The sequence below is a fragment of the Poecilia latipinna genome, unplaced genomic scaffold (genome assembly GCF_001443285.1).
Source record: "Poecilia latipinna isolate Pla-1442-1.1 unplaced genomic scaffold, P_latipinna-1.0 Scaffold737, whole genome shotgun sequence".
In the NCBI taxonomy this organism is placed as follows: Eukaryota; Metazoa; Chordata; class Actinopteri; order Cyprinodontiformes; family Poeciliidae; genus Poecilia; species Poecilia latipinna.
The window spans coordinates 58,636-75,649 of NW_015113353.1; the positions used below are offsets into that span (position 1 = coordinate 58,636).

Consider the following 17,014-nt stretch of genomic DNA (forward strand, 5'->3'; position numbering starts at 1 on the left):
CAGCCTCACCGAGACTCTGACTTCATCATCTTCTCCAAAGGAGGTGATGAGATGCAGAGGTTTACAGCAACAGAGTCGTAGAATATCATATCATAGAGCAACTTGCAGAGTTTTGTCACATTACAACCAAAATTTTGTGTGATAGACCAACACAGAGTGGTACATAATTGTGACATGGAGGGAATACATTTCCTTTAGAAATAAAAATCTGAAAACCTCTTTACTTTGATTCCCCTAAAACTCATTTTAGAAAACAATTCAGAAGTAATTTAATTTAAATCCAGCTGTTCTGTGAAGTAATCAGAGGTTCATTAGAGAACAATAGTGAATAAACTGCGTCATGGAGACAGGTCAAAGATAAAGCTATATGGAGATTTTTAAAGCAGGGTGAGGTCATAAAAGTATAAGCATTGGAGAAAAACTAACAGTGTACATCCTTGAACATCCCTTCCTCACTGTGAAGCACGGCGGTGGAAGGATTATGCTGTGGCCATGCATTCCTTTAACAAAAAGGTAGAAGCTGGTCAGAGATACTATTTCACAATTATGTCCTGCTTGGTCTAGCACATAAAATCCTGGTAAAATGCTTTGATATTTCTGGTTGTAATGTAACGAAAAAAGTTCAGAAGGTACAAAGTTGTTACAAGGCCCTCCAGAGCTCAGAGTCCAAAAAAAAAAAAGAAAAAAAGTGCATTTGATGCTGTCAGAAAGAGTTTTCTGCATTATCAAAAACTAACATTACTTTATAAAGTAACTCAATTAATCTGTGTGGAGTGATTTATGTTGCAGAACACATTCTGCCCAGATGTTTTAAGAAGTTTCTTCTTTTTCCTTCTCTTGTAGCTGATGTAGCTCAGACGAGGTCATTGTTTGGAAATATAAAATACAAATAAGTGGAATAAGAGAATGTTAGATAAGTCCTTTCTTGATATGAATAATTAAAGTTTTTGACAGATCTTTAGATTTGTAAAAAAAAAAAAAAAAAGAAAATAAATGAACTGCAATCATCAGTCCTCACATATAGGTGGCGCCAGTGCCTGCTTTTGAAAGTCACTGGGTTCCTTTTGGAAGCAGGAAAACTCACAATTTAAGCAAAGCATGTTGAGGGGAATCATTCTTTTTGGATATTAGTATATGAATTATTTAGATCAGATTTTTTTCAAGCGTTTTAGACATTGCTAGAAGACAACTCAATTATTAATCAGGGAAAACGACACGATATGTCACAGAGTAAAGAACAAAAAAACACAAGAACCTGTTCTGTTATGACATCTGTGTGAATTATCCAACATATATATGGAGACTCCCATCCTTCTTTCCATTGCCTTGTATTTGGTCACTTACTGTCATGCTTACCCCACCCCTTTGGTTCGAACTGTCCAAGTACTGAATAGAAGGACACTTTAAGAAGCATTTTTTGGCAAACAGGATAACAGAGCTTCACACGTAAAGTAAAATCCTTCTAGCTTTGCGGGAAGCAGTTTCATAGCTGCTACTCTAACAGATCTACTGCACTTATACTGCAGCACAAGATTCTGAATCCAATAATAATATCATATTTTATTTACATTTGCCATGTCGTGAATTGGGAAGGATGTTAAAAAAGGCAGAGTTAGCTGCTGAAGCGTCTATGCCCTCAGTGAGACTGTTCCACTACAACCTGACAGTCACAGAAATGAGTGTAAGTTACAGCAAGCACCAACGGTGCATCACTTACTGCAGATAGGAGTCAAGATAGCTCAGAGGAAGGAGGTCACAGTTTGTCACATGTGACTGAGTACTAGCAGAAGGAATCATCTGTTTTCACAGTGTTTTACCTGAAAAAGTCAGGAGGAAATAGCTAACTGTTGTGTGAATGCCACGTCAACTCTGGACTGTCCATTCCTGCAGACTCATCCTTCAGGGGTGATAGGTCGTCTTGACCTTTACCCCCCTCCTCCTGTGACCTGGCTGCTCAGTGCCTCTTGGCACGCAGGGCGCTCTGTGTGCAGGAGGCGCAGCACGCCATCTTGTAGTAGGAGTAGACGCACATTCTGGCTTGCACCACCATCAGGCAATTATCACGCCTGTCCCGACAGTTTTTATCTGCAAACAGAGAGGATTAGGACAGGCTAGAGCGGATAAAGACCAGAAGACACATGACTGCATGAGTCACTCACCCGCAACTTGTGGGCCGCAGGGAATGGTGTTGCAAATCTGTTCCTGCTCAGGTTTGGTGCTGGGATCGCATGCTAGGCTGTGCTCTTTGTCTGGTGTTAGACAGCGAACCTCTCTCACCTGTAAGCCTTTTCCACAGGAACGAGAACACTGAAAACAAACAACAACAACAAAAAAAAAAACAACACACATACATGCAGAGTGAAAAATCAGATTATCAATATATGAAGAATATGAGGAAAATTGAGGTTCCTCATTCTATTACAAACCCACAAAGCAGAACATTTAACAATCAAGTTGGAGGAAAACTAACACTGCATATCAACCTGTCAACGCCATTATTACTGTAACACATGGTGGTGGCAGCATCATGCTGCAGCGACACATTTCTTCAGCAGAAATAGGGGAGCTGATCAAAATAACAGGAAAATGGATGGAGCTAAATGCAGGACAATCCTAGAGAAAAGCTGACCTAAATACAGTTGGAGCTACAATATAAAGGTAGAGATCAAACACTGTCACAGTGTTAGAATGGCCTAGTCAAACTCAGTCTGCAGTCCTGAAAACAGGTGAACATTTGAGGCTACATTGAAAAGTGATATTCAAAACGTTCTCTGTCCAATCCAACTGAAACGGAGCTATTTTGCAGACAATTAAATTTTAGTTTCTTGATGTGCAAACTCCCAAAAAGTTTTCAGCATTATTCACATTTCTCTTCACAATTATGATTAACTTGTGTTGGTCTTGCAGCAGCAGCAGCAGCAACATGAACACAGTGAAAATATGAAATAAAGAAGAAAAAAAAACAGGGACACAATTAGTCCCAGTCCTTTCCCAAGCCGCAGTAAAGAAGTATTTACATTCAGTCATTTTACAAGAACCGTCAACAACTAACATCTTCTCATTGTAGGTTCACATTACATCTTTCACTCCAGTGATGTCTGCATTGGCAAAGCAAAACAAAAACATCTATAAATAAATCTAAAACATGTTTTGTGTGTCTTACCGCGCTCCATTCTGTGGTGAACCACTGAGGCCGACACTCCGCCATGCTGCACTCCTGGACAGCGGCAGGCTTCTCCAGATGTGCGCACTCAGTAGGCGGCACGACAGTAAAGTCGCTGCCCAACTTCTGAACACAAATGATTTCCCGTCGCTGGCTTCCATCCCCACATTGGACATTACACTGAAAAACATACCTCACGTTAGTCAAATATTAAAGAGATGATAGAGTACAACTCTGTTTTCCATGAAATGTTAACAAAATCACAATTATTAATCTTTATTTCACCAGTTAACAAAATGGTGAATGCAAGCAGTTTCAATTTAAAACTTACATTCTTATAAAATGGAAACTTAGCGTCACGGGTTTAGTTTTCAACTCTGAGAGCAGAAGGAGGCTAATTCTACAAGTTCTTTATTTGCTTGTTCAGAATCCCTTTGAGTTGCATTTTTCACAACATGAGGCACAAAATGTTTTAAGCGAGGAGAAAATCTAGACTTTCAGCATCTCTGACCAAGTGATGATACATTTTGCTGCAAAACAAACGATACATACGTCAGGATAATCCCACTGTTTATAACAAACACACCTAAAATAAACCAGATGTTTCCTCTCTGCTTTGGCAGGGGGAAGTGAAGTTTATGAATTTTTTCAAAGGAAACTAATCATTTCGCTTTATTCCTAACATGACAGGATTTTTATTTTTATCCTTATTTGTTGCTGAATGTGTTTAGGGGTAGGAGTTTATAAGTTCTCACTTCTTCCTACCCCATTTTGAGCATGATATGTTAACTGAAACAAAAAAATCTGTATTTTCTCTTCTTTCTTATGCACTTCTTGTTACTGTGCACTATTTTATTTTATATTTGTATCATGTTCGAATAAAATTTCATTTCATTTCATTTCATTTCATTTCATTTCATTTCATTTCAAAATTTCATTTCATTTCATTTCATTTCATTTCAGAATATGCATTTTATCAGATTTGTTGGGGTTCTTTTAAATATTGACATTGATTTTTGTTCTTTATAACATATATCAGCATTCTTTAAGTCTAAAGTGAGAAAAACTGCAGAAGATGAATATTGTGAAATATCAATGTGTTTCCCAAATATCTATGAAGCAATAATGTGTTCAGTGTTACATGTTGAGATTTCAAACACAAACATAGCAGTCCATCCGTCGTACCTCTGTCCAGGGGCTGCTGTACCACATCTTCACTGGCACACAAGGCCCCTTATTGCAGGCCTTCAGCTCCGCTGGTTTTTCGGCAACACAGTCGCCTCCTCCTCCTCCGTCTCTCACCCCTCCCCGGGTGAGACACACCACTTCTCTTTTCTGCACGCCGGGGCCGCACTGCGCTGAACACTGAGGCCACAGAGTGGGAGACAATGTTGCAGGTTGCAGCGGAGAGCGTACGTGTTCCTCCATTTCTCCGTGTGCTACTCACAGTGTTGGACCATTCAGTGAAGTACCAGTTGGTGACGCAGGGCCCCATGTTGCACTCCTCGCTTCCATCTGGGCGGAGTCGAGAGTTGCACTCGTTATCGTTCACAATGCTGCCCTGGTCGCTGACGCAGCGCACGTTGCGTGTTCTCCTTCCCATGCCGCAGTCCACAGAGCACTGGTGAAGAAATTACACTTTGAGTTTACTTGGACTGTTCCAGTGAGTCATTATGGTGCACATTCAGCTCCGTTCTATGATAAGAGCCTGCCTTGATTTATGGTGCGATACCGTGACATTACGGTTGGGCGGTACGGCTAAAAAATGTGTCACGATATGAACCTTTCATATCAGTCAATATCAATAACTACTGATCTGTTTTTTGTTGCAACCTCTCCTGATTTGTCCAGTCTTCACTCCACATTGTTTATTTTTAAGCAGATATGAGGCACGGTGGTGTTGTTAGTTAGCTTGTTCGTTTATTTGTACCCCCCATTAGCCATTGCCATGACGATAGCTACTCTTCCTGGTGTCCACATCATAAAAAAAAAACATTTATTAAAAAAGCAGTTACACACACAAAACATAACATTAGTGACATGGTATATTAATTTATAAATGTACAGTTATAACACATTGTGTAATAATATAATTAAATAGTACAATCATAACAGAATTATGATGCTTTATTTAATCAAATAATTAAGCAGGGCTCTTTGGTGAAACCTTGAATTAATGCTGTGCGGAAGTTGCTCAACACGTTGTTGCTAAGTAACCACAAGTTACTCAACAAATTGTTGCCAAGTAACCACAAGTTACTCAACAAGTTGTTGCTAAGTAACCACAAGTTACTCAACAAGTTATTGCTAGGTAACCAAAGAGTTGATGCCACTCATTTTGTTTAGTTGGCTGTGAGAGGCTGAGCTGCTAAAGTCTTTCCTCTGCCTACATCCCCCAGAATGCTGTGCGGTTCTGGATCAGAGTTCAGTAAAACTATTTAAATTCTACCAAGTGTATTATCTGTTGATTTTGATCACGTATCCATCGCGATATATGTTGTTACTGATTTGCTGTGCAGCCCAACGGGTGACATTAAATTGACATTAAGGCTTTGTTTTTGTTGACCCACCGTGCTCCAGTTGGTGCTGACCTCCCAGTGGGAGCAGAGGCGGAGCTGGCAGACCTGCGTGGAGTCAGGCTGGGTGAGGTGGGCGCAGCGCTGAGGGTGCACCATGGTGGAGCGAGACCCAAAGCTCTGCCTGCACTGCAGCTGCCTCTGCTGCACACCAGGCCCACAGGACACGCTACACTCGGACCACGCGCTGGCCTCCCAGCTAACAAACACACAACACACACAGGAAGTGTCTGAACATTGTACGTTTAACTTGGAGAAATTACAACTTTTGTATGAAGAACAATTATTTTTTACATATTTTTAGTCTGCATAACTCGTGAGAAGATTGTTTCAAAAGCGTTTATCACATAAAATCACAATAAATACATTGAAGTCTGTGGTTGTGGTAAAATGTAAAATAAAATTGTGAATATTTTTGCAAAGCATTATATCGAGCAAAAGTGTCAAACTTGAGACTCGGGGGGCCAAATCTGGCCCACCATAACTATTTATGTGCCCCTCTATATACGGCAGAGTCGCATAAACAGAACCAAACAGTTGTGTGCTTAAATATTAGTTTAGCAATCAAATCAAAACAGTTTTGTCTGTATAGTGCCGAATTACATTAATGTGAAAAGATGTTAAATATTATTTAATTTTAAGAAATACTCGTCAAATTCAGAGACAGCTGTTTATTAATATTTTTAAACAGTTTGTTAACGGGTTCTATCAATACAATGTTTCACAACCAGCCCTTTTTAATCTTGTTGTGTCCCAAAACAAACATGAGTTTGACACACCTGACATGGAGTAACAATCTAACTCTAAGTAACATCTTAAAAATCTTAATTCGGCTTACAAAGGAGGGCAGGGTTGTGTGTTGCAGGACTCCTCCTCAGCAGCAGGTTTGGCTGCAGAGTCACAGTTCCCCTCTGCGACTTCTTCCTCTGTGTGTCGGTTCACACATATCACCACTCTGTGCTGAGAGCCTGCTCAGAGGGATAGAATAAGAATAAATCAGGATTTACTTTTAATTGCTCTCGCACTTGCATACAACAAACTGAGGAGGGAGACATTGTATGATCCAAATGATTATAAATAACCAGGCAGATGTGTGTAAGTGAGACTATCTACCTCTGCCACAAGTCGCAGAGCACTCGGTGAGGCTGCCTCTCCTCCACACAAACGGCAGCTGGGTGTCCGGCGGCAGGTCAGTCCGAGGGGGGATCCGAGCGTTTCTATTGGGCGCGGATCCCCGAGGGCGCGTCCTGTCAGGTGACCAGCGGTCAAAGGATGGCGACGAGGCCGAGGAGGACGACAAGGAGTGGAGAGAAGGATCTGACACAGGAGGAGGGTTTTCTGACGACACCGTGAGGGAACCTGGGAGAAAAGATAAGCAAAGATAAACAAGGAATGGCAGGAAAGGCGGAGGAGAAGTTAGAAAATAGATGCACGGAGGGGAAGAAATGCGAGAGATAAAGTGCGTGAGGAAAAAAGCTAAACACGCTGAAATATGTAGAATAAGAGGAAGGCGACGTGAGTCAGAGGATAATGAAATCACAGTGAGGTCAGGGTCTCATGATGGCAAACATGTTGAGCTGATAGCCTCGCATCTGGGTCAAGGGCAAACAGACACACGAAAACACGCCGGGACAAGAATCCCACCCACACGGCCCACAGCCTCGCCCGTCCTAATCCAAAGAGGCATCAATCAGAGCCCACAGCGACGCTGCCTTGAGTAATTTGGAAAAAATGACTCCCTGTGATGCTCTGCTGGATTTAAACTGTGTCTCAGTCACTGAAAAGAAGAGCATATGAGTTAAAAGCAGTTCGTCTCACCGCGAAGCGGGGCCCTCACTGGCTCCCGCTCCCTCGCTCTCTCCCTGGGCGGCTCTCTGGGCGCCTCGTTCTCCGGCGGCCTCTCCTTGTCTCCGTCTTTGTTCTCCACTGGGACGTAAAACTCGTAGTCGACGCCGGGGTTGTCCTTCTGGTAAATGATCTGGATACAAGAGCAAACACGGCAAACGCAGAAACGCGTGTGTCAGCGACGCCCTGCCCAGGATTTCGCCGTGATGCCACGAACCATGCAGCTCCACTCCAACAGTTACTTTAATTATACACTTAATCAGCAGAAACTGTAAAGCAACTTCATCTGACACATTTGGCAGCTGACTTTGATGTGCATAAATAAAGCTATTGGAATGAAACGAGCTCTGGAGTTTATTGAAATCTCTGGGTGAGGCTGTTAATATCGAGCCCTGGGCAGTGTGATGTGGTTTTAGGCTAAGCCTTAATGTAGCTGCCTGTAGGCTGTCGTAATGCTAAAACTTGGCTGTCCGGACCCTCAGCAGATGAGCATCACACAATCTTTTTAATGCTACATCTCAGGAGCAGTAGCCCCTAAATCACTTTAATTACCCCTCTTCCTCCATTTTCATTCATCTACTTCTACTATTATTTATTACCGAGCAAAAAAAAAAAAAAAAGAAAAAAAAAGAAGCAAAACTCTGCATGCCTGGTCAAATATACTATGACTACTGTTCTGTGTGCTTATCAAAGGTTCCCTAAACTACTACACAGAAAACCCAGATCACAACAGAGTCAACTCCATCCTGCTGCATCCACAAACCTTCATCTGTAAGTAATCTGCATCTTTTCACCTTATTGCCTTACTTACAGGGACAGTGTTATGTATTTTTTAGGAAAATAGTGCAATTTATTGCACAATCAAGTAACTGTTACCCTCAATTGTTACAAAAATGTTATATACAAATATGACTTAAAAGAAATTTGACTTTGTGATTTAACGCCTTGAAATTGGGTCTCTGTTTCTTTTAAAACTCCTGCTCTTTCTGAAACTCTGCCTCCATAAAATGATCTCAACAGCGCTCCTCTATTAAACATTTAAGGTTAAGAACTCTGTTCTGTTGTTAGGATGACGCTGATTAATGCCGTATGAAGGTAAAATACTGACGGCTTTTTTTCCCCCTGAAAAACCCCCCCCAAAAAAAAAAAAAAAAAAAAACATTTTGAAGGAAAACTGCACAAAAAAACCACAAACTTCATTCGTAAAATATATTTTAAAAAAGTTTTGAGTATTTGATGTTAAACTCCTCGTTGGGGTCATTAATTAGTTTTATCAAAACGTTGTGGTTTTGAATCCTCCTCTTCTGGATGAGATTGCTAGAATTGTTTGTCCAGGGCACAAATATCAGCAAAATTTGATTTCAAAAGCTTTCAGTCTTCTTGAGTTCCTGTCAAGGCAGTGGCCTGCTCCTGTCAAGGCAGTGGCCTGCTCCGTGTTTATTTGCAGGGTTGAAATAAATGCCTTCCTGTGCTTACATAAAGCTGCAGCTGTGTTGTGGTGGGTCCCCGCGCCCTCAGGGACTCGCCTTTCTCTTCCTCCCCCTCCGCCTGCGCTCTGGGTTGGGTGTAGGTAAAAGTAGTCCCACCTGCCTGGTAATCTCCTGGAGCGTCAACAGCCCAGCCTCCGTTCACTACGGAAGCCCCGGTGCCGCTCCTTATCGCTGGGGGGAAAAGAAGCGGGAAACGGGCGATAGGTTCAGGAGAAAATTCACTTTTCGCATTTAGAGCCCAGTTAAGCCTGGCCAAGTCCTAGAAGCCCCTTCCTGTGTTCAAACACACTCCCAGACAGGCAAACAGGAGGCAGCAGAGACAAACATACACACACTTCACTGATTCCTTACAACTCCAGCAATACAAGCTGTACTTGGCCTAAATCTGCGAGACCACAAACTCTACGGTCTTAAACGAAGCCAGCACACACACGATCGCAGGCCAAAGCTGCACTTTGCTCGCCAACACTTCACTTATAACTGGATCTGCAGCCAGTCTGAGGGAATCAAATCTCGAGACGTACGAGTGTGAGTGTGTGTGCAGAAATTTATTTGTCTGTTAGATCTCACCCAGGTAGTTGGGGCTCGCTCGTCTCTCCGTGATGGTAATGAACGTGGCTCCCGGCGGGATGTCCACGATCTTGTGGTAGCCGAGGGGAACGGTGCCATTTGGTAGGCTTCCAGTTACCTTTCGACAGGAGCGGTCCCGCCCGCCGCACACGCCACACTTGTCGATCACAGCGCTGGAACCCAGAATGCCGTCGCAACCTTCAGTCTGGTGGAAGACAGTGGGAGAAAAAAAAAAAGTTTCAGACAAGTGACACTGAGGGAAATGCTTGTGAAAGGGGGACCTGATATGCAAAATTTTCCACTTTTGCAAACTCTCATGTGGGTCTCAGCTGCTTGTTTAAAAGAACCACAAGTTGATTTTAGTGTTTTTGGTATCTAGAAAATTACCCTTTTTCAAAAACCTCAGAACTGTTAAATCACATTTGTTGGGCACTGTGCGGTTGCCTAGCAACCCCAGCCGAGCCCAGCCCTGTTACCTAGCAACCTAAGTGGAACTCCAGCACAATTGGTCGCTGGTTTTACCACTGAATGAGTTGTAAAATGGCTGGTAAAATCTGTTTTGTTGTTAACTTACCATCCAGAAACAACATGCTGTATTCTTGTTGGTTGTGCAGGAAGCTCTACTTCTGCTTTTCAGAGATGTGCGGTTGTATAATTGCGCATCTGTCTGCAGCCATTTTCACATGCGAGTGTAAATGTCGAGTTGGGTGGTCAGCAGCAACTTGTTTGGATTTAAAATGACTTGAGGAACTAAAACATCTCATTCTGAAAGAAGCTCAAAATAGGCAGAACGGACCAGACTAAAATAATTGAATGATTTCGTGCAAAGAAAACGCAATGGACATGTTTTCTATAACCCATATTCCTATTCAACCTGTTCAATCAAGTATAATTGATAACCTTTAACAAATCACATCCAATTTTAGTGTTTATTTCACTGTTAGTTGTGTAAATTGGTAATTGACGCTTGCAAGATTCCTGCCAGATGCAGAGAAGTGGACTGAGGGTGAAATCAGAGAGCGGGAGCGTAAATGAGAGAGAAGACACAGAGAAAAGAGGCCCTTGAACAGGGCTGTCTGAATCTGCATGGCAGGCTTAAATCACCATCCAGATGTGAGACGGACATTTTTAGGACAGCCAGGTTCTGCTTTACTGCAACCACGGCGAGACAGTTGGGCATCACGTTCCGACACCTGAAAAACAATCTTCCACGCACAAACAGCTGAATTAACTCACCAGACACTGTCCCTCCACACACACGTCGTTGGCAGTAGTGTTGAAGCAGGGCGTGCCGTCTCTGACGCGCTCCGCCAGGCGAACGTAAAACCGGTAACCGACAGGTCTGCAGGTCAGCTCGCACTGCTTCTCCAAACCAGCTGCAACACACAAGCAGAGATATCAACACATTTTACATTCCAGGAACTTTGTAATGTTTTGTAGTGTTATGGTCATAAGTTTGATTGTATTTGATTGGGAATTTTTAGGACCGACCAACACAAAGGGGTTCAAAATTGTTAAGTTGGAGGGAAACATAAGTGGTTTTCAAAGATTTTTAAAAATAAAAATATGAAAATGTGGTGTGCGTTTGAACCCCTTTTATCCTGATACCCATGAATAAAATCGGGTGCAGTCAACTGCTATGTGAGTTTAAAAAAAAACCAAAAAACCTAACACTGTCCATCAACCTTAACAAATCCCCCCAGCAAAACATGCAGCATCGTCCTCTGGGGAGCAAAGGACAACCCTGAAAGAAAATCTGAACTAACTATTCTGAAAAACTGAAGAGGAATTTAAAACTTTTCCATTCATTTTGCAATTATCAACTACTTTGTGCTGATTTATCAAAAGAAATCAGAATAAATCTAATTGAAATTTGTGGATTCAAGGTTACAATATGTGTAGAAGTTCAAGAAGATCGCTGCAAAAACACAGAACGTTACCAAGTACTTTTGCTCTAGTTTCTAGCATCTTAGTACTCTTGGAGTAAAACTAAACTTTTCAGCAATATACAGGAGCTTATTTTAGGATAATAATTTCTTTCTTAATAATATTAACTAGTAATAAAAAGGATTAGTTCCACTGGCAAATTGTTTTCACTTATGGGAAAAATGTCTTGTTATAAGTGAAATAATCTGCTAGTGGAACTTGAACTTGTTCTGCAATACTAAGGAATTTTCCATGTTCAAAAGCTCCTATTTCTTACTGAAAAGTTACTTGTAAGTTAGTTTTGTCTTATTTCGAGTGCGCTAAGATATGCGAACTAGAAACAAGAATAAAAATACTTGGTAAGACTTTGTGTTTTTACAGTGTGTTATTACTTTTTCTTTTTATAACAGACAATGTAGAAAAACTCCATTAGAGTCATAAATGCCTTCGACTGCAAGCCAGGAAAGTGAGAGTTGAACGTGTAACCTTCAGAAAACCAGATATTGATCACTGACTCCCCGCGCTGCGCAGCTCCCCAGAAGACACATACATATTCACAGGAGAGTTGTAAATATATGGGTGGATTTATGAGTTCAGCTGAAAGCAGAAAGAGGAGGAGGCAGGAATCAAAGAACGAGAGCACAGCTCAAGGTTAGGGAGGAAATAAAAGCCCTTCAGTGACAAGAGAGAAGGTTGACCGTGAGTATGGAGGACCCCACAGGGAAAGAAGCAATGCAAGCAAATAATATGGAGATATTTTTTACGCTGTGACAGATCTGGTTCTATGTTCCCCAAAGCATTTGCCTCAAACACGTGTGATGAATGCCGCACGTCTCGTCCCAGTTTTCACAGAAGATGTGGAACTACTTCTTCAAAAAAGGACATTAAAGAACGGACAGGAGAGGGCAGCGAGTGGCTAAAGCCATGGCTGTTTTCTTTGAGGAAAGATGTCAGGGAGTGTAACGGGTGCTAAAGTCCTCATGCAGGGAGAGCAGATGTGCGTGTGGACAGAGCTGTGATTATGTTGCAAGAAATACTGCTCCAGACACAAACTCACTGCATGAGTCACGAGTCATAGATTAAGCTAGCGGTGGGAGGAAGGCGCGTCTCTGCTTCTGAGCGTGGCCTCTGACTGTTTTTGGGATATATTTCTTGCAAACAACGACGCAAATGCAAACGCTACTCCGACGTGAGTTTGCAAAGTTCGCAAAGAGCCTCATTCAAAGCAGATCTGCAAACCACCTGTTGGAAAACGATTTTTACCTCAGACACATAAAATCACCTCTGTAATAAGTTTGTAATGTCTTTGACACTCGAGAGAGAGTTTCACCGTGAAAACAGAACGTCTGCCATCTTGAATAGTCATCAGCCACAAGGAGGTTAAAGTTTCCATCTTCTTTAAAGTCGGAAGTTCAAAAGAGTTAGTTGGGAGCAAAGAGTAAAGGGCGCATACCTGACCTCGGCTTTCACCTTTTGGGTTGAAGGATCTCCATGTGCTTCCACTCAATCTCCTAACTTCTTGATATTTCTTAAATCAGCAGAAGACTTTGCAAAGGTGTAATACCAGTGTAGTACTACAGCAGCACCAAAGTGTTTTGAGACTTAAAGGAAACTTTTACTGCTTTCGTTTTTATGGGAACAGGTTGCCATGGACAGCGATCAAATCGGGTATTAGTAGTAGCACATCTAAGACCTAATTTGGAGCGAGGTTAAGCAATGGAGGAATTGCTGAGATAATTTTGATGAGCTCAGGGGAAACTTTTAATGAGGACAGAGCTGATGTCACTCATTCTGGTTGAGTTAGAGGAGCAGGATGGTTACACCTAAAATTAGTTATTTGTACAGTCATGAACTTTAAGCGGTTGAAGTGCTGTGAAGCGGGCACAACAGAAAGTCCAGGAAGTGACATGAATGTCACCCAAAAAAGATTCGGCTAAGGGACTGGTTTGCCACCAGTGCAGAGCTTGACCAAAACTGGCAGCGGGCATTTGTGACCGTTTCCGCACAGACAGTGAGGCCAAGACCTGTTGGGTGGCAAAGAATAAACTCTTTTCCAAATAAAACACAAAAGAGAGACAGAAATGCTACACAAAATACCAGGATTGGACTGCAGAGTCTAGAATATGGTAAAGTTGTTTTCTCTGAAGATGCCCCCTTAAGTCATCTGGAAAAACATTCCTCCGGTGAAGAAAAGATTAATGCCTCTGTGAGTTATGCTGACAGTGAAGCATCCTGTTGCAATTCGCATGTAGGGTTGAGCATGAAGATGAAAGATGGAGTGATGTTATCTTTCGACGAGTCCAGTCACTTATCCAAAACAACAACATGATTCATTAGGGAAAGGAAAAGCAAAGCTTTAGCAGAATCCAGAACAAATCCTTCAAGAGATGTCCTTACAATCTGACGAGAGCTCCTGCGAGGTAAAGTGGACACACTAAATGATGAAGCAACATGTGCTTAAAATGAGCCCAGTCGAGCTGTTACAACCTTAAATTATTTTACATTGTTTAAATATGTCTCATGAAAAATTAAACACATTTTAAGACACAGGCTGTTTTTCAACCCAGCCCTAAAACCGCCCTGCCTGTTTTATAGGTTTTTCCTGCGTTAGCACACCTGATTCAGAAGAATGCAATTCTGCAAAAATCCTGTTAATCAGTTATCGACTGAGATCAGGCGCGCTGAAGCAGGGAAACATCTAAAGCATTCAGGGCAGTGTGCCTTAAGGACCCGGGTTGGAAAACAATCGCTTTACCTCACAAACCAACCCAGTTTAGCAGGAATGAGAAAACGTTTGTGCACAACTAGAGCCATGAATAGGGATAGAAATGCTTAAACAGCTAGCAGGGGCAAGTCAAACAAGATTTCACTAATGTATTCAGTATTTTATTGTTTTATTTCTTTGCAAAAAAAAAAAAAAACACCAAGCATTACTAAACAAGCTCTGAACTGTTTTCCAGAAAAAAAGTCTGTTGGCATAAAGACGAGTCCTGCTGCGAGTAATTACCAGAAAACACAAAAGTTACGACCCACAGCTCAGATGAAACCTTGACTTAAAGCTGGATCAACAGTTTTTCCAGCCTCAGACCTATCAACTTCATTAAGAAGTGTGTTTAGACTGAGTGGAAGTGGGAAGGAGTTCATGCACAGAGGGCAATGTACCTGGATCGGATGTTCATAATCACACAGCTTCGTAAAAAAAAACACGGGCTGTAGCAGGACCATCAGATAGCTTGTAAACACGCTCTGAGAAGGAAGTGTTGATTCAGCACATGTAAACATTTCCCTTAAGACGTTTAAACAGCGCAGTGACAGGATTACGAGCGAAACGATTCAAATGTACAACCGGGGCCGGAATGACAACAATTTCATACCGAAATATAAACAAAAAATTAAATCTCAAACCCCCTGGAGTCGTCTGTGAAGCAAGAACAATGCCAGGTCCAAAGTATAGTCGGTGTCAGTAAATAGATGAAATTCAGAAATCCAGTTGCACTCACAAACACACACATTTATCAGTAGGCAATAGGGGTTGAGAGCTGATAAACACACGGCAGGAAGAAGCTGGAATCTAACCTTCAGCCAAAGATTATGTCTCAACTACTGACCTAAGAATTAGACACTTGTCGTATTCTAGTCTTTTAAGGTGGTCTGGTACATGACAAATAACAGAAAATAAAAAAGCTCACATTTTGTGGTTTCACAAGTAGAATTTTGAATAATTAATTATCCAGCTCAGGTTTTAGATTCTGAACTGGACATGACGAAGTGAAGGATGGTTTCGTCTTTCTGACACCACATCTCTCCTAGACTCTCGCACCTTGAGACATGATTAAAACAAATCAAACGCTGACGTCATGACGGATATCGTTAGAGACACCGCCGCTGCTCTCGTTCATTTACAGGAGATGTTTTTATTCTGATCATTACCCGAATGAAATTTTGACTTTGCAAACAGATACAAATGGCTTCGTATCCTCTGACCTACTGAAAAGACACAGGAAAGAGGGATAGTTGGTGCTTGTTTCCTCCATCCATCTGTAATAGTTTTAGACCTTTAAACCCGAAGCTGCTGCAAAATGAGGTAGGTTGTCTCTCACAATCTCCATCTCTTCAAATCATGCTTAACCAAATCTCAACTTCTGTTCTCATCTTAACTTTTTTTTCCCTCAAGCTTCATCTGTAACTTGCCTCGTCTTCCCTCGCTTCCTCTGATTTTCCACCATCCCTCTGTCCCTCTCTCAGCTTAGTGTGCAGAAGGTGAAGTATATGTTGTCTAAATATGCTTCCCCACTATCAGTCCATCTAAACAAACGCCAGCAGAAAGAGAGAAAGAGTGAGGCAGCTGGACAGGAAGAGAGAAGGATGGGTGTCCAGAGATGGGACAGGGACTGGAAAAAGAGGTGATGTCAAAGTAAAACAGCACCTGGGCAAGCAGGGGTGACGAAACGCCTAAAGGATGAGGGAGTATTAATCAGGGACATCATTTCTTAGTAGATTTGGTGCATTAATGCAAAGATCCAGCCAGCACCAACTATAAAACAGACTGACGCCGGGAGGCTCGATGTGAAAGGTTTGGGCTCGGGCCAGCCTTCATAAGCTAAACAGTGCAACACGGTTTACCTTGGAGACAGTAAGAAAATCATTCCATGCTCAAATCCAGTGACGCTGCCAGTTCTTTATCCAGTAGATCCAGTAAACATACTTGATGGCTTGTTTTATTCAAAGACTATCCACAGTACCCAGGTTCAAGAAATAAATGGTTAGCCTAGTAGCATAATTATCTAAATAGGACTTAGACAATTATGCTACATTTTGTTTTGTCAGATGTTGCTTTTCAATGTGCTCAGTTAATAATATTGAACTGATTTAAGATTTAATTTAAATTTTAACCATTTGTTTCCCTTTCTACACTCAGATAAACAGATGATATCTCAAAGTTAATTGGTTTAACAAGCAAAACAATTTTTATAGTAAAATTTGGCCATTGACAGAAAATGAGTAAAAAAGGAGCCAAAGTTACTTTTTTTTTTTTTTGTGCTGAATCAAGACTATTTTAAGGGAGCTCAAGGTCTGACAAAACAAAACTTAAAAAATGAGGGGCACCGTTACACCTTCATTCAGTATTTAATAAGGGAAAAAAGTAATTTGTTCAACAAAACTGACAATAAAAGTTGGTTTTGGATCAGAGTGATGTTCTTACAGCATTTATTGTCAGACTGTTGAAATAGTGCAGGGAATAAAAGAGATTTATTTATTCTCATTGCGCCACCAGATCATTGCCAGATTACTTGCTATTTATTACAATCATGCATTTGCCATGACCAGCTTTACACAGAGCATCAAACACTCGTTCTGCCAAAACGGCTCTGACATCCAGTGACACGGATCTCTGTGCCAAAAACTTCTGGCACCAAGCTACCGGGCGTTGATGCTTTCCATTG

General features: G+C 41.6%; 1 protein-coding gene across 1 annotated transcript in view; it reads right to left on the reverse strand.

The window, feature by feature from the left end:
- adamtsl4 (ADAMTS-like 4) overlaps positions 1 to 17,014 on the reverse strand; it is a 43,945-nt gene continuing 26,931 nt past the window's right edge. The window contains exons 6-17 of the mRNA XM_015045657.1: positions 10,881 to 11,020; positions 9,645 to 9,849; positions 9,061 to 9,245; positions 7,558 to 7,717; positions 6,853 to 7,098; positions 6,578 to 6,707; positions 5,734 to 5,938; positions 4,611 to 4,784; positions 4,349 to 4,528; positions 3,164 to 3,343; positions 2,160 to 2,307; positions 1 to 2,085 (exon numbers count right to left, since the gene is read on the reverse strand). Of these exons, the coding sequence (XP_014901143.1) occupies positions 1,955 to 2,085; positions 2,160 to 2,307; positions 3,164 to 3,343; positions 4,349 to 4,528; positions 4,611 to 4,784; positions 5,734 to 5,938; positions 6,578 to 6,707; positions 6,853 to 7,098; positions 7,558 to 7,717; positions 9,061 to 9,245; positions 9,645 to 9,849; positions 10,881 to 11,020 (2,084 nt within the window). The 3' untranslated portion in view covers positions 1 to 1,954. The remainder of the gene's footprint in view (positions 2,086 to 2,159; positions 2,308 to 3,163; positions 3,344 to 4,348; positions 4,529 to 4,610; positions 4,785 to 5,733; positions 5,939 to 6,577; positions 6,708 to 6,852; positions 7,099 to 7,557; positions 7,718 to 9,060; positions 9,246 to 9,644; positions 9,850 to 10,880; positions 11,021 to 17,014) is intronic.